The sequence below is a fragment of the Sinohyriopsis cumingii genome, chromosome 11 (genome assembly GCF_028554795.1).
Source record: "Sinohyriopsis cumingii isolate HCF-2022 chromosome 11, ASM2855479v2, whole genome shotgun sequence".
In the NCBI taxonomy this organism is placed as follows: Eukaryota; Metazoa; Mollusca; class Bivalvia; order Unionida; family Unionidae; genus Sinohyriopsis; species Sinohyriopsis cumingii.
Window position 1 is genome coordinate 95771630 of NC_142971.1, and position 18479 is coordinate 95790108.

The 18479-nt window shown below is 35.4% G+C and overlaps 1 protein-coding gene across 2 annotated transcripts in view; it reads right to left on the reverse strand.

Annotated features, from left to right (window-relative positions):
* LOC149789052 (regulator of nonsense transcripts 2-like) overlaps positions 1–18479 on the reverse strand; it is a 137299-nt gene that overhangs the window by 103920 nt on the left and 14900 nt on the right. The window contains exons 5-9 of one of the 2 annotated variants that reach the window (XM_089975239.1): positions 16402–16486; positions 7901–7977; positions 4360–4440; positions 1417–1566; positions 119–190 (exon numbers count right to left, since the gene is read on the reverse strand). In XM_089975239.1, coding sequence (XP_089831365.1) covers positions 119–190; positions 1417–1566; positions 4360–4440; positions 7901–7977; positions 16402–16486 — 465 coding nt within the window. The remainder of the gene's footprint in view (positions 1–118; positions 191–1416; positions 1567–4359; positions 4441–7900; positions 7978–16401; positions 16487–18479) is intronic. The other variant, XM_089975238.1, reaches the window with a different exon arrangement.

Sequence of the window (18479 nt, forward strand, 5' to 3'; positions counted from 1 at the left end):
TGAACTAAGTGCAGTACAACATTCTCAAGCGTTGCTGTGATCGAGCTAATATAAGAACTGAACACAGCTCTAGCATGCAGCATTTTGTCAGAAACAAAATAACTTCTAAAATCAATACCTTTGAATCGTAGCTTGTATTTTTGTGAAAAATTCGGTAGAAAGTATGGTGAAATCCTAGCAGTAAACAGCTCTGGATATGGAAAAAAATAAACACGTTAAAATTGGTTCATACTATTTTAACAAACAAGGATATAAGTGATTGTAAACACTATATCCACATTATTAAGTAAATGGGTCTACTTGAAGTCTCATGTTACCCAAAATTTTCATCTTTCTGGAACTGCTATTTTTGAGAGCTCAAATTCCATTAGAAAATATGATCAGGGATTGCATAAGAAAGGAGAAGGAATATGCATAGTTGTTTTTGTTGTAGGGTTTAACGCCATTTTTCAGCACAAGATAGGCTATACATGGCGGCCAGTATAACTGGTGGAGGAAGAATATGCATAGAATTATAAAAATATAAAAATAATCACTGTAGTGTAATGCAGCATATTGAGTTTGTAACTGAAGAGTTGGTCACTGCTGGTGCAACATCAGGTGATCCTGCCAAACATGTCACACATTTTTATGTCTTACAAGTGTTGGGACACTTAAAAGTTTCTACTGTTTTACATGCATGTCTTCAAGCAAGTAATAAAAACTCTTTTGCTGCCCCAAGACTTACATCCATGATTTGGTTATCAGTAGATGCTGAAGGCAAGCCTTATTATACAGAAATGAAATAGGGAACAGTTGGACAGACAAATGTACATGGGTACAAACAGCGTAATATGATACACTCCACTTTATAATGGACATAAAAAAACAACTAAAATTCACTCAGGCAGGCAAAGCATAAGGACTATAAATGCTTCTCACACCGGATCATCCCCTGCAACTTTCCTCCTCTCTGACTGGATGATAATGACCTACGTGTAGGTGTTTCAGAATCTTTGTTTATTAATATTTTAGCTTATTTCTGACTCAAGACACTTGCCCAAACATATCAACAGTTGTGATCTACATGTATGTACAGTTTATATCAAAAGTGGCTTTACCTGTAAGAAGCATAAGCACAGCTGTCATTCATGCAAAATTCCATTGATAAGGATGCTCAGTTATTTCCTGAGGGAGATAAATGAATGTTACTCTTGTTTGCAGAGAATGACAGCTATGCTTATGTTTTTGACATTTAAAGCCACTAAGAGGGAAACAGTGTCTTTATTCAAGCCACTGATTCCAGGATTATATTTATTTTTTTGTCATGAGATCTGTTAAAAATCAATCAGAAAGACTGTAATTTTTATATGGTATAACATTGTAGCTTCAGACTATATGGTATAGGTTACACTGTGATAACACATGCATAATTACCTTTTCATCTTTTTTGGTGAGGAGATATTTCTGCCAGTTTTCTAGCAGGGCCTGTGAGAAATCTGCATATCGCTGATGCATGATACTACAGATATGCTGAGCACAGGGGATGTCTGACATTTTCATTTTGGCCTCTGTTATTGCAGCAGCCTGCAAAAAATGTTTTTGTTCTTAAATAGGCACAGCCAAATATAGTAACAGAAGATGATGTGCATATAAATGTATACAATCAAAATGAACATTCGTTTCCAGATGAGTGACAACTTTAAAAAGTAAAGATGAAGAATCTGGTCAATATTTCAAGGCTGAAACTGCATTCTTCTACTTGCATACTTGACACTAACAATATTTCATCAAAAAAAGTAATAAACAACATTACAAATGTGAAGTTTGTGATAAGAATTTCAAATTTTCATGGGATCACAGAAGGAGATTTGTAATATCAGAAACATTGTGGTTTTTCAGGATACCACACAAGAGGTATTTTTTGTGTATGTGAGTTATGGTTAGCTTAGCGACTATGATTCTCGCAAGTTACTGTAAATTTGATTTTTCATGGGATATAAATATGTGTGGATTTCATGGCTGCAAAAAACATAATTTAAAGATTCAACATAGATTATTTTTTTGGTAAACAATGGGACCCCTTCCCCAACCCATGAATCCCAACACAATAATCGTTCACCTGCCTTTAGGTGAAATGAAAGAGCAGTTGCCCTAGAAATTTGAGTCAATATGATGATTTCTGTAATTATTTCACCTAATGGTGTTGACTGCATGCTAAGAAAATAATTCTTTTAAGGTTGATCTATTATTTGTATCTTAATATCTGATGGCATATCAGCATCATCTGTCCAATATTGTAATGCCTCTATTTGCCAGGATATTTCTGTTTCTGTGATTGTTGAAATATTCAGCTGAATCGTTCTGTTGAGATAAAGTTGCTCGTATGTTTTTCTCTTTTTAGTAATGGTAACCATATTTAATGGTGGACTGACATTACTTGTACATTTTCCAATGCACTTCATGTCATGGTGGTTTATGTCAAATATGGCCAAAATTTGTTAGTTTTTTTTTTTTTTTTTTAAAATTTGTTTCTAGGTTTTTCTAATTTCAGTAACAATGGCAATATCTGATGGCAGATTGGCATCATTTGTATCAACTGAAAGCTCCTAATGCCTGATGTCTTTTGTTACAATTCTATTATTAAGAAGATTTTGTTTAAAGGTTCTTCTATTTTTTGGTAATGCCTGCCCCATTCGATGTTGGATAGGCATCACTGGTACAAACTTTAAATCCCTTTAATCCATGATACTTTCTGACAAACTGGGTTAAAATCTGTTTGAGCAGTTGATGTTTCTTTTAAACTTCAGTCAGATTCTATTTAGTGGTTTTTGAGAATGCTTAACCCTTTCATCACTAAGTAACTTTGGGGGCATAGAGTCCTCAACACTAAGTAACTTTGGAGTTTTAAAGCAAAATGACTTGTGGATTTTGAAATAACGTAACTTTGCCAATCTTAAAGATATCTGGCTGGATTAGGTGTCAAAATCAAGGTTTAAAATAAAATTTTATGACTAATTGTCTAAAATGTGCATATCTATTACAACTGTTAAAATACAGGTGTAAACAGGTAACGTACAAGTAATTATCTATTTACTTCTTAGAAAACTTAGAAAGTTCCCAAAACTTGTTCAATTGACCCTAGATGTACTCATGAATAATTGCAGTAGCAACACAAGTCTTTCTTTCAGGTATATGACAGGTAGAAATAAAAATTCCATAAAATTCCTTGATTTCATCCAAGGTGAGATCGGTCCACACACCTGTATCACCTCTGGCATGTTTGATCGTTGCATTCAAATTTGTTAGACGGACAATGTTTCCAAAAACTTCATCTGAATAGAATATTTGAAAATATTCAAAAGCTCTCCTGGAGCCATCTAACACTCGGGTGGGTCCAACTCTCTCAGAAAACTGAAACAAATCTCTTTTGTTTTCCAACTTCGTCCAAACAAAATTATGTGGAGCGTCCACTTCCTCCGGTTCAAAACCTTCAAAGTCCTCTTCATTGTCATCACTGTCACCCACAAGCACATTCCATTGCCTTTCCAGATGCCTTCTCTCATTTTCATCCAACTTTACTAGGTCAAAATTGGTAAAATCCTCTGATAATTCAAAATCTAACACTTCACTCACTTTCTTCGAACTCCGCCATTTTGTATGCAAATTTCACCATTCAGAAAACTCGTTAAAAGTGCCTACTTTGTTCGATATTTCTAGTTGTATACAAGCTAAACTCATGAGATAATCCAAATATAATATCTACACTACAAGTAGGAAGTTATTAGAGGTATCCCAAAATTTATATAGTCTGGTACTATAATGCTGGAGAAGAACACTGCTCCAGACCGGTAAAGCAGTCCATAGTGTTTATGGACTTACTTCCCCTGGACTGGAAAACCGGTCCATAGTGAAGAAAGGGTTAAAGATATTTCTTTTTTATGGCAATGATGCCATATTTGATGCTAGACTTGCATCAGTGAAAACAAATTTGAAAGAACTTCATGCCGAAATGCTTTCTGTGAAATTTAGTCATATTCTGCTGAGTGTTTTTCTTTTCAAAAAGGTGTTAACAGTAATTATGAATCAATGATAAATCATGAACAATACAAGACAAAGGACTATATCATAAACTCATTTGCCCTTACAACCAGGTGAGCTAAAATAATATTTAAAAAAACCAATGCTTCATATTGCTACTACAGATACCATGGGGATGGATTCTTGGTAATAAGTGCTCTTCATTGCAGTACTTCTGTAACCAGAATTAATTTTCATTTTAGAGATTTTCACAGCTGCAATAATGTTTTCAACAAAGGGAAAGATTGACCCACTGAGGTGAAAATGCTCCATTAAAATATGTGTGGTTGTCAAACTTACCACTTCCCCTACATATTTAGTCAAGTTGAGACTCTGAAAATCCTTTGTCAGACTGTCCTTCTGTGACTCTGAGAGTACTCTCTGAAAAGTGGAAAGAAAAAAACATGTATAAATTCCAGCATTCAAAATTATCAAATCTGCCATAGTAAAAAGACGAAACATTATTGAAGATACTTTAAAGGGTACCGAAGAAACATATCTAAGGTGCAGAAACCACTTTAAACTAAAAGATGGCTTGTAATATCAAACTATAGTTTGATGGTCAATAAGTCCCTGACATCCTAAAGTGTCCAAATACTGCATACATTTTAACCACCACCTCATTAGTGCCTTATGAAAAAAATGCTTAATTGTAATTATATTCTAAGACTTCTTTCCCCAAACCTATATTTTACTGTAAAACATAAGCAATATTTCTACATGAAATAAAAAAGGCAAGAGGTTATTGTTGTTGTGGGGTTTAACACCATTTTTCAGCACATGTTAGGCTATACATGGTGGCCAGTATAAATGGTGAAGGAAGAACACAGGAAAACCCCGGAAAGAACCACAGACCCACGAGAAGCTACTGGCAAGCTTTCTCACATAACCACATTGGCCGAACCCGAGACTCGAACCCATGCAGACAGAGGTGAGATGGTAGTGATCCATAACACTGAACGCTTTAGACCACTCGGCCACTCCGGGTCCCTGGCAAGAGGTTACAAAGATATTATCCCGATAACCAGATGCAGTGTGCCAAGACCTATAAATCATAAGATTGTGTAACATACTGAAAATAAAGAAAGGAAGGAAGGAGAAGAAAAAAACACAAGAGCTGCAAACAGGCCCAATATTTGACATATACTGGTCTAAAATGAAAATTGTATTTGTGATAAAGCAGGTCACATGGGTTGAAAGACACCTATATCAAAATAATATATAGTTACTGGTTGAAACTAGTAGTATCTGACAGTTTGTTTAATTACATTTTTACTTTCTGTAATTTCAAAGAAACTAGTTTTTTTTTCCTTCATCTTTCATATGAATGTAATAGGTGTTCATGCTAGTACTCTATCAAATTTGGTTCGATAAGGCAGGTATTTTTTAAGAGACTGGCATTAATATTTTTTCAATATCTTCATAACAATAGTTCCGGTTGTTGGGAGATGATTAATGGCTTATGTTTATCACTTAGTTGTCATGGAAGCCATACCTTTACTAGGTGAACCATTATGAATAAAACTCTGGCACAGCATATGCTAAGGAACATTCATATCAATTTTAATAAAATTGGCTCAACTATTCTGCAGAAAAATAAGTAAACAGGTTTCCTACATGATTTCTATAGGTCACACCATTGCTAGTGTTTGTACCCAAAATAAATTCTGGTAAAGCATGTCCAATGACATAAAATTTGGCTCAGACCTTTTGAAAAAATTACAAATACATTTTCCACCTCGTTGCTATGGAAGCTACATCATTGCCTGTTTGTAGGTTTTCCATCTAGTTACTATGGAAACCACATCATTGCTTTGGAGCCACCATCAAAACAAAATAAAACTGGTAGGACATATCATACAAATGGTTCCTACTAAGCCAAATCAAAATTGGCTAAGCTACCATAGAGAAAAATAGGTTTCCATGAGGTTACTATGAAATTCACACCATTGTAAGGGGAAGTATCAGACAAATAAATGTTACCATCTGATCATAACAAATATTCCTTCCAAGTTTCCTTAAAACTGGATGAAACATTCTGGAGAAAAGTTGGAAATAAGTTTTCATACGATTATTATCAAAGTCACATCTACCAATTCTAACTGAACACATCCTAAGAAATATTTCTGCCAAGTTTGATGAAAGAACTAGGTTCACTTGTGACTAAAACTGTTCCTACCTCATATTTTAATATCTGTCCAAATGTATGTACTAATGGGTACTTTATAGAACAGTTTTGTTTCCTACATGTGTATTAGTCTTGGATGTTTTTTAAAATGCAAAATAGTACAGACATATATGTGCACGAGAGAGATGTTTATGTTCTCATTTCCATTTTTTAATTATCAAAACCGGTATGTTTCTTTTAAGTTACATTAATCCAAATATTTCTTCAATCTGGCAAACATTTTCTCATTTCTTATGGGGAGAGGGGTGCATTAGACACCAAGGTTCTCAATTATATCATTGGAAATTTGGTTAAAGCATTCAATGCATACCAATATTTATCACAGTAGTTTAGTGTAGTAAGTTTTGCTATTTTTAGATTAGACAAAGCTATCAGTCACTATTATATAAAAATGAAAATGTTTCTTTACTTTCACACCAAAACCGGTCACACGAAATAACTTAATCAACGGCATTACTACTGGTATTGTCATCTGCATTATTGGGAAACAAAATGGGGGAAAACTAATATGTATCAATAGTTACAAAGAAGAGGACATACATGGGGAGAGAGAGAGAGAGAAAAAGAGAGAGAGAGAGAGAGAGAGAAAGAGAGAATCAAGTTTCTTTTGGCATAATTTTTGTATATAAAGAACAAAAATCTTATAAAGCATATTTACAGCCCAACCGAGTTCATTCACATTATATGATGATTACCCTTCACTGCCATTTGACAGCCCAATGCAGCTGGCAATGCATGTGCTCTATGCTAAATACTGTCCAAAAAGGGTCTATTTCTAAGACTGTATTTTGCAGCATTCTTCTAGGATTTTGTGATGTGACATCATGCCATCAGCCTGTGCCTATAATGTCACAGTGGTACCAATCTGAACTCTTATCATTATTGTAACATTTTATGAAAGAGGGCCCAGAGTGGTCTAAAGTGCTCTCCGTTACGGATCACTGCCATCTCACCTCTGTCTGCATGGGTTCGAGTCTCGGATTCGGCTAATGTGGGTATGTGAGAAAGCTTGCCAGTAGCTTCTTGTGGGTCGGTGGTTCTTTCTGGGTTCTTTCTTCCCCATTAATAATGGCCGCCATGTATAAGCCTATCATGTGCTGAAAAATGGTGTTAAACCCTAAAACAACAACATTTTATGAAAGAGACTAATCTATCCAATAAAATATATTATTTACCAAGTTTTAGGACTAGTCAGTGGGTTAACTGAACCTAATATTTGCTCAGTCATTCTGGAGAAGTATAAAATAGATTTTCCATATGGTTACAATGATAGCCACACTGTGTTGCTAGGGCAGCAACCCCATACTCAATTTTGATGAAGCATGCCTTAACATTCCCACCAAGTTTAATTAAAACTGACTGAATTATTTTAGAGAAGACTGAAATTCTAAAATATAAATTGTGAATTATCAGAAGGACAACAGATGTGTATCCACTGCATAAGTTCACATGACCTTTGATGTGGTAAAGAAATGTCAAAAGCAATGAAAACTCTATTAGGACAGTGCTGTTGGTCTGTGCATTAAAAAGTTATAAAACACATTAACCCCTGAATACTTTATGTTCATAATCTATGTGGATGATGCAAAAATGCTATCTATAATCATACCATGGTATAACAAAAGACTATGCATCAAAACCATAAAAACTTACTAGCTTTTTCACAAAGGCAGTATTTTTCTTGAGGCTAGAGTCGAGCTTGCTGAAAAAGGATTCATCGGGCCTATTTTCTGAAGAAAAAAAGAAAATAATGAACACAAAATTCCAAAGTATTCTCTGACTTATTCTCTAACTTTAAAAGGAGTCACTTAAAGAGGCTAATGCTCTTCTGGCCAAAATGAGGAATCAGAGATGCATCTGTTTCTTCTCTTCTGTTAAGCCTTTTTACTTCGGAAAATTATCTGATATACTTGAGAAACTCCTGTATACTAAATTTGGTAACAAATTTTTTTTCTTACATGTATTGGCAGACATGTTCATAACATATATGTATGTGTAGTACAAAATTATTAATCATGGCCTTTGCCTTTGAACTTGATATCATATAAAGAAGATCTGTGATCTCATCTTAGACTAAGTCGTGATATACCAACATGATAAGGTTGGTTAAATCTATAATTATTAATTTCTGGATAAAGGTTTTTTAAGTGATATCATTCAAGACATTCATCAGAAATTTTCCACAAACTGGTCTTAATAATAATCCATTCAGTCTTGTTTGTTTTATCATGCTCACAAGCCAGAACAGCTAGAAATCTGAGTCATGACCTTAAAGTGAATATCAGGGTGCCAACTATCAACTTGTTTATTAAAAAGTCTGGTCAAAATTCACTTGAATGTAAACAAGTCACTTTCCTCATAAGCTAAATAAATACAAACACAATATAACATCTGGTTTAAAAAAATCCATAAAAGTAAGGATATGTTATTTGTCAAATCTGTGAAATTTTGTTAAAATACCAATCAAATATAACAAGCATCTTCATAAAAGCTCATGCTGATCCCATCTGGATCAGTAATAAGATTTTAAGGATGGCCACAGTGGTGCCATGCTGAAGATCAGCTGAGCACCTCTTTCGTTTAAAACCACCTATTGTGTCTTTACAAACTTCTGATGTAGATATTATTATCCAAACAGATGACACAGGCCTATGATAAGTCCAACTTGGATATCAAATAAGAGAGGTCTTTGTTATGATAAAGAGCCTCCTTGTCATGATGAAAGAATGTGTCCGATATCATAGAATAGTAGCCCTTAATTGTAATCATAGACAACGTTTCTCTTCAATAAGCCAAAGAAAATAGTTACTTGTAGGACAGAGGTGCAAAGTTTCTAATTTTGCACCTGTCCCTGAAAACATGTCAATTCCCTTCTTAGGCCTTTAAAGTGGAAAGCCTTCTAACTTGTGCAGTTCTTTCCACAACTGAAGGGTTGAATTGCTTTTGCTTTAGCTTGTTCTAAAAAGGGCCAAGCATAAAGGTGTTTCAGGCAATGATGGAATATGTGGGTCCAAAGTGGTTGGAGAAGATTTGGCTTGTCCAGGATCTTCCTGGCTAGATCTATTGCTAGACTGTAAAGATCACCCATCCAGGATTTGTCCCCGTGAAGAAGGGCAATCAGACTCATTCTGCACTTCTGGCCCCTCAATTTCTGCATAACCTTTGGATCTAAGATTGTGGTGGGGGGTAGACAGTGCTCTCCCAAATGAGAGAGTGTCGATGGACCAAACCTCAAGATATGGTACTGTTGAAATGAAGGTGGACAGTTTTTGATTCCACCTGCTTGCAAAAAGATCTATCATTAAATGCCCCCATAACTGGCAAAAATGATGAAAGAGAATCAGCCAAAACACAGAGTCTTGCTAGGAATATGTGCTGTCTGGATGTCGATGTTGTGATGAAGTACCCATAGGAGATATGTCACTACCACTGAGCTGTCTGACATGATGAACTTCACCTTGTTCTGAAGATGATTCATTCCAAAATCAAAAAGCTTTGATGATAACTTTTCATCTCCAAGAGACTGATGCAGAGATCTATACTGTCTGGATAATACTGGTCGCTGACGGTGCCAAAATCTGGAAAAAGATGGTGCCCCCCAACTCCCCCGGGCTTGTGTCTGTGTGTACTGTCAGATCTGGTAGTGGAGGTTTGAGTGGTTTTCCTGCCATAAGTCAGCTGTGGTTGTACTAATGTTACAGGAATGATACAATCTCACTTGTTACATTGATCCTGTAATTGAGCAGCATTGAAAACCAAAGCCATTGAGACAGCGAGGCTATATGCAAAGGGCAATGTATAGGCAACCCAGCAGGATAAGATCCACAGCTGCGTTGAATACTGTAGTATCACTTATTTTCGTTGGGCTCAATTTTTGTGGTTTTGCAACCAAAAGAAAGATATTATTGTGGGTACTTAAATTCATGGTTTTGCCTGCCAAAGTTTGCATATTAGTAGGTATTTAATTTCATGGTTTAATCTCTACAAAAATACAGAATACAAAAGAATAAAACTATGTTGATGCAAACTGTTTTTTTTTAATGTTTAAAACAATACTACCACCTGTATGAGCACAAATCAAAGATCAGGCAAGTTCAATACTTACACTGTGTTTTCAGCCAAGTGAATAACATCAGTTGAAGCCAATAATACTAAAACAATACTTCCATCTCTATAAGCACAAATAAAACCTGTCAAGATTATTCACTTCTGCCATGCTTTCATTCATGTGCTCAACATGAAAAGGAAGCCAACGCAGCCAAATATGCTCACAGCCAGCTGGTTGTTGTTGTTCTAGGGTTTAATGCCAATTTTCAGCACAAGATAGGCTATACATGGCGGCCAGCATAACTGGTGGAGGAAGAACCCTGGAAAACCCAGGAAAGAACCACAGACCCACGAGAAGCTACTGGCAAGCTTTCTCACATAACCACATTGGCCAAACCCGAGACTTGAACACATGCAGACAGAGGTGAGATGGCAGTGATCCGGAACGGTGAGCGCTTTAGACCACTTGGCCACTTGGGGCCCCTGCCAGCTGGCACATTATGGTGGACACATCAGCATCACCAAGTATTGGAGGTCGCTACTTCGCTGTATGGGATTTGTTAAGCAGAAAGGAATGAAAAACGTAAAACAGCTGCCCGGTGATTCTGAAGACATTTAGAAAACGTTCTTGGAGAAAGTTAACACTGTAGTGAAACAGCACAATATTCCAGACTATCTTATAATAAATTGGGATCAGACTGAGTGCCAACTGGTGCCAGGTGGCAAACGGATGATGGAAGCCTGTGGATCTAAGCAAGTGTCAGTTTGCACACTTGATGACAAGAGGCAGGTTATGATTTCACTTGCAATAGCAAAATCTGGAATGCTACTGCCCCCACAAGTCATTTATGTTGGGAAGACTGACATATGCCTGCCTAAGGATGTAGTTTTCCTAGACCACTGGGATGTGACCCAAACAGACTCACACTGGAGTAACGAAGATTCTATCATACGTTATGTGGATAATGTCATCATTCCATATGTGAACAAAACATGTGAACAACTGCCCCTTGAGTAATGCAATCAGTAAGCAGTGGCAATATTTTATATCTCTTTAGAGCCCACCAAAAAGCAAAAATACTAACTAAATTGAAAGACAGTGGAATCACTTCTTTGTGCCTGCCTCTTGTACAGACCAACTTCAACCACTAGAATTGACAGTAAATAGGGAGTACAGAAAAGAATTAAAGTCACACTTCCATGAGTGGTATGCTAAACAGGTCATGGACGCCATTAAGGAAAAAGAAGATGCTACTGGTGATGATCAGTGCACAGTGTTAGTAAACCAGCCAATTCACGCTGAATGGATAATTGCAGCTCATGCGACAATAAATGATCAAACCTAATTATCAGTGGTTTTGAGAAAGCTCAACTTGTTTAATTCAGCAATTTGGAGATTATTTAACTGAGAAGCATTTGTGAGTATCATGAGACTTGATTGACATGATGTTGATATAGTGGCTTTGTCCAAAAATCTGTGAAGTGTGAGCTGCTTTAACTAGTATATATACATAGTGTTTCATTAATAACAGTGTTTCAAGAAATAGTTACAGGATTTACAGGATTGTTGTTCTTTTGGATTAAAAATGCATCGAAAAAATTAAATGTGCTTTCATAAGGATTTAAATATTTCAACAACAGTTGTACTCAAATGAAGGATCGATCTGAATAAGTATTAAATTTAATTTTTATATACTGTTATTTTGTATTTTTTTTTTCTTTCATTTTCAGTATTACTTATTGTTTGAATACCTTAAGCTTTTTCTCTATTTTCTCTCTATCCTTACTTACCTCACATATCGATTTAAGGCAGTGAGCTCATTTTTCACTGGGGATTTAAATTTGTGGTTCGAGGCAACCATGAAAACCATAAAAATTGGTCCCCCATGAATACTGATGATACTACAGTAATCCAAAGAGTTGCAGAAACTCTATGGCTGTTATCCATTTCTTGATGGAAATTTACTATGCAAAATCAACGATCTGGACCACCCAAAGGTGGAAAAGATGTAGCAAGTTCAGGTGGGTGCCAGAATTACAGATGTATGAACAAGATTTTTAAGACTAACCTGGTATTGCAGTTGGTCAAAATTCTTGTCACAAAGGGCAAAATCCATTGGAATTAGAACCAGAATACAAACACAAAATATACTGAAAAATTATTTATATTCATCACTCACTTCAACTAGTGTACATGTGTAACTTTCGCAGAATAGCTGTGAACTGGTATTCTGCAATGATCATGGTCAGGTGCTCATTGTGTTGTAGAGGAGTTGTGAACATTCCAAGTTTGAAAAACGCCTGATATATTTTTTCTATAGCCATGTTAAAACTGTTCTCTCCATGGGGGACCTGATTCTGAGCTATCATCAAGTTTATGCCCACATTTATTGTGAGGGTCATCTTGGTAATGATAATGATCTACAACTGAATAATACAAAAGGTATATACAAGGCATGGTCATCTTCTCTAAGGTTGTCATGGTACTGTTCCAGAGAGAAAGCCATGAGCAAATGGCTAGCTGTATCTTTAGAATGTAATTGTCTGACCAGTATGGACAGCTTGTTAAAGCCAAAAGCTATTGGTAGTCATATGGACAGTAGCATAGATGGTAACATTACTGATGAAGTGGTAATGATAGATGTATGGATGGATCTATCAATAAGATCCCTGGAATGTTAAACATTCCATGGCTCTTCTTGAAGATGTATTATATGGTATACCATGGAAACTAAACGGTCCTTGAATGATATGGATTGTGGGCCTGATGGTTGGTCTGAACAGCTGGTAACCAGTACAGCATCAAAATGAGGTGCAGCTATCAATCAACTGATAAAACCCAGACTTAAAAACCTAAAGGCCATGTTTGCACGTGTGTGTGCGTGGGGTGGGGGGTACTTATGGCCACTGGGCAGCCTAGAATTGGGTGGAAATTCTTCCCCATAGTGTTGAAATTCTGGGTTAGGACAGAAGAAAGCAGAAGGATGGGAAAAGTTGGCCAGAAAGAAAGTCAGTCAGCATTAAATAAAGCTGCTGAAATAGACAATGCATTTCTCTCCATACAAGACCAGCAGTCGGGAGAAGTCAATGGTTATGCTTTGAAGCTTCAACTCAGGAAAAAAGGACTGTGTATGTGCCAATCCCCTGAGATATATAAGTGTAATTATTGCTTTTATAAGTGCCAAAAAAAGAGAGTACTTTGGGCTTAAAAAATGTGTAATTTATATATATTACATGCCAGAATAACAGCACACATGAAAAAGATTCATTATTACGACTAACCTGGTTCTGCATCTGGTCAAATTTCTTGTCACAAAGGGTAAAATCCACATAATAACTAGTCTACATGTATAACTTTTGCTGAATGATCATGAACTGGAATTCTGCAATGGTCATGGTCAGGTGTTCTGAGTGCTGTATTACAATACTCACATGTTATTCTTTTAAAGTTTGTAAAACAGTGTTCATCTGTCACTTTTTCTGATCTCATATGTTTTGAAGTTTGAAAAGATCCCTCTGCTCTAACATTTTCCATCAGATAGCATCCACAACTCACACCGCAGAGTGTTTAACTTCACATCTGGCACCATTTTCTTTAAAAATACACTGGTTCACTAACTAGCTAGCTTATCAATAAAATTGTTCTGTTAGACAAAGTTCACTTTTGAAGAAACCTGTCTGTATTCTTGGAAATGGGGTCATATGCAGTTGTATAAATAGCAAATAAGAAAGTACTCTTACACTATTCTTACACAGCAGTCATCTTTTTAAGAATATTCTCAAATTTATATCAGTGGAATTAAAGAGATATTAACCCATTTTATCCTGTTTACCAATTTCAACTGCAGTGCCTGATTCCTGAGAAGCAATTCTAAATACATTGTGGTAAAACGGAGCATCATACAGCAGCAGCTGCTAAAATTGTGACTACCTTCACAATGTTTACTAAAAATGTTGTAACAATGTTATTTCTTTTATAAAGTATATAAAACTATATATCTCTGAAAAGGTAATACAATTTACAACACAGTGATATATGTTTTCTTATCCTTTACCAATGTACGTGCTCACAACTGTATTTTGAAATATGACTTGAAAGAGACAAAAAACAAATTAAAAAACTTACCAAGATGTTCAGTGAATCTTTTGTCCATGAAAATTAATGAAATGCTCATAATATTATGCGAATAAAATAAAGATAATTCAATTTCTAGTATTTTGGTCCAAATTTGAAGTTTCTAGCACTGTTAGTTCAAAAGTTATAATAATTTTACTAAAACTGAACAACATGACACAAGGAACAATTTGTTTACTTCACATTCTGAAACATGTACTTCAGCGTGCAGTTTCTCATGAAAACTTGTCACAAATTAACCCTAGAAATCTTTCAACGTAACGATTTGTTTCATCAACAAGTTTTTTCCAGATTAAATCATCCCAAAGTAACTCAAAATAATGTTTTGCATTGGCTTCTCCTGGGTGTTGCTCCTTCTATCAATTTAAATCTTGGCTGCAACCGAAGTGAAAAATCATCCCGGACCCATTTTTCTTGAAAGCTTTCAAAATCAGCTTCATTCTCCGAATCGCTGTCGAAAAGTGCATGAAGCCATGCATCATCTCTTTCATAAACTTTATTAAATTCTAACCCATCATTTAAGTCAATGTTATCATCAGAATCATCCAAATCGTCAACTTCAATGTCGATACTCTCACTATCAACATCCACGTTTACATCAGAGTTGTCATGTATCATTTTATCGATCGATTTTCAAGTCAACAATTTCTTTTCCAACCGTGTTTTTTTAAAAGAATTTCACTGCGCATGCGTGCTTTAATCATTTCCCGTGTAGGTGAAGAAGTACACATATATATGTGATGTATAACACGTTTCTAGAGACGCTACACACATGCATAGTAGAGTACGACTGTAGTCGTATTTAGGATAAAATGGGATACTAAGACTGCAGGTTTATTCAGGATAGAATGAGGTATTACGACCGCAGTCATATTCAGGATAAAATGGGTTAAAATGACAAAAACAGCTTTGTATTGCTTTATTTTTATTTTAGTTTTTAATGTAGCAAAAAAGCATAATCCATATGCATTCTTGTAGAAAACTTAATTTGGTGAAAAAAGGCATAATGATTATGCCAAAAGTGTAATGGTTGGCATGAATCATAACATGTTGTTCTTTTAGCAATTTATAATTTTTTTTAACTGTAATGAATTGGAGAGAAAAAAATAAATGCAGTTATTGTCTGTGAATTTAGCACAGTCAAAATTCCAATTGTCCTGACCAATGACTACCAGTTAAGATAATGCAACAAATTATTTATTTTTAAAAAAATTCTATGAATGAAAGTTTGCGTGTGTGTGTGTGTGGAGGGGGAATAAAGAAAACAATGGTAGCATGATATACATGGAGGTATAAACTCAGATGATGTGTCTCACTCAAATAATTCAGCACCTTATATCTGCTATGTGACAAATGGATAAATCAAACTAGTGGAATATAATGACCGAGTCATTCAGGTTTTGGGTTTCCTTAGAGGGCAGTGAATTATGAAATGAAGTATGATCTTCAAGATTTAGAACACATTGCTGAACAGTAAATCGTAAGTTTAAACTTTAGTATGCCTAAGCATTGATTTTTCTCTTTCTACAAAATGCTTTCCAACCACTTTAACACCTTACCCTCCCCAAAATAACCTCAACAGATTTGCATGGTTTGGATGATCAACCTGTGGGGGCATTGTGAAGATGGAATTTCCATCATACCAGTTATTCTGGCACAATTTTTCTTTAGTACCAGTAAGTCTTTGTACATCTTTCAGTGAGAACCCCCATGTTGATATAACCAACTGTTCAAAAAGAGTAGCAATAACAAGATTTTCAAGATGGCCACTGGTTCTCCTGTGATTTTCAACTGGCTGGTAACCACCACTAAATCTGATACATCCTTACTTGACTCTTAGTTATTACTGGTCCAAATCATCATGCAAGTCAGTGAAATGAGAGCTTTGTCAAGCAAATACTTCTGTAATATCTAACAAAGATGTTAATAATATATTATAAAATACAAATTCACTGAATCTGTGTCAACTTACCTGCAGCTGTAGCATTGGCTTCCCTTGATCTGACTTTATTTTCCAGTTTTTCTTGTGTTTCTGCTATAAAATCTTCAATAAGTTTCTATAAAAGAATGTTGATGCATAAACAAATTTTATCAGGAAGCAGTTAACAGATGTAATCATGAATAAAATTTGCTTCACCAGCAAAAGTAATCAAAATTTATTCATGAAAAAAACAAAAACTCTTCCATATTATGTTCCCTACATTTACTTTTTTGTGTGAATTTCATGATGGCCAGCTTGTGATGACTATAATGACCTCAGATATTAACCATCAACCTATTCAACACATTATTCAGTCACATCAACTAATAAACTCTTTTTCAAAGCCAACTAATTATCAACAGCTGGAACCAGGAGACATAGTCAAGATTACATAGTTCCCTAGTCTCCAATAGCTATTGTAATCATGTAGAAAATAATTTCTAACATGGTCCTGGCCCATTTTTTTAAATACATTATGCAATCTTTTATCTTTACATCTCAATGGTTAGTCATTTCAAACTGGCACTTTGATTGGCACTGTACTCCCAGGATGGTGCTGAAAACCATCTAAAAAATCTAACCATCCAACCACCTATCTATTGTGACAAGGCATAAAACAATCTTTCCTACAGCATCAAAGATGAGATTTTATAATGGGTTGATAAATCAGATTAATGTTGTTGTTGTAATTTTGTTTTAAATTGTCCATCTCTAGAAGCCAGATTTTTCTAAGTGGAAGTCACAGGCTTTGAGTAACCTTGGAGTGAAAGACAACAGTACATAGTTCATGAATCAATAATAACCTTGATTAGCACTACAGGTGAGGCCTAACATAAAAAAAAAACATGCAGCATGCATACCACACATTTTATTCCTCGACTCAAAAACAATTACTGTACATAGTTAATCTGTTATGTGTAACATATGATACATAATGCATAATCAAGATATGGAAAGTTTAACAATGAATAGGCACATGTATTCCTACTTCCAACTGCATTAGTCAGAAAGAGCCTTCTGAGTTGGCCTGGTCCATAATATCCTACTACTGAACTGAGAGAGTAGTGCTCATCAAGATGTATCTTAACAATTTCATGATACTAGACAAGATGTACACAAAATGCTCTGAAATACAGTTAATAGAGAAGTATAGTGATTTAGTTGATGTTTAAAGTATGAACATTAAAAAGATCAAATTGATTTTTAAAAAATCAGTGTACTGTGAAACATGGGTGACAGCAACCTGCTTTTAGAAAATGGGTGTAGTACTCATCAAAATGCATTTTCTTACCAAGTTTTATGATCCCAAGTATAACAGTATTATTTGCAGTTAAAAAGCAATCTGGTCATCACCTAAATACAAAAACTTAAAAGAAGCCAGTGAAATGTAAGTCACAATCACCTTCTTTGATAAAATCATCTGTCTCCAGATTATAGCATGCACAGTGCTTGAGACTGAGCCAAAGTCAGGGAAGCATCAAATATTGGTCACAGTGATCCACTCTGTGATGAGTGTGTAGTACCACTCATCAAACTGCAACCCTTCACCAGGATTTAGGAATCTTCATATAACAGTATGAATACAGGGTGTGAGAAACCTGTTTATGAACTAAATGTAAAAACCAAAGCCAGTAATATGTTAAATGCAGGCCACCATGACCGTTTGTTGTAAGGGTGTGGTACTAACAGAGAAGCATACAATCATCTAGATTGATGATTCTACCATCAACAAAGCATGAAGAATAAAACTTCAAACACAAAATTTTTTAAAAAGTCAGTGAAGCATGAAATACAGATCACAGTTACCTACTTTTGTGATGAGGGTGTAGTACTTATCAAGATGTACAACCTAAATTGGCCTCAGGCAGTTTGTGAGCTTGCAGACTCTAAACAATCGGCTATTCAAAGATTGTTTTGATGCATGTCACTGATTTTAGGTGAGTATGCATTAATTGCTAATAATATAACTTGAGACTTATTTCACAGGTGTTTGGACATAAAAGTCACCCATCTCTAATAATTAATTAACAGGAGGATAGTGTTCAAATCCTGATCCAAGTACCGAAAAT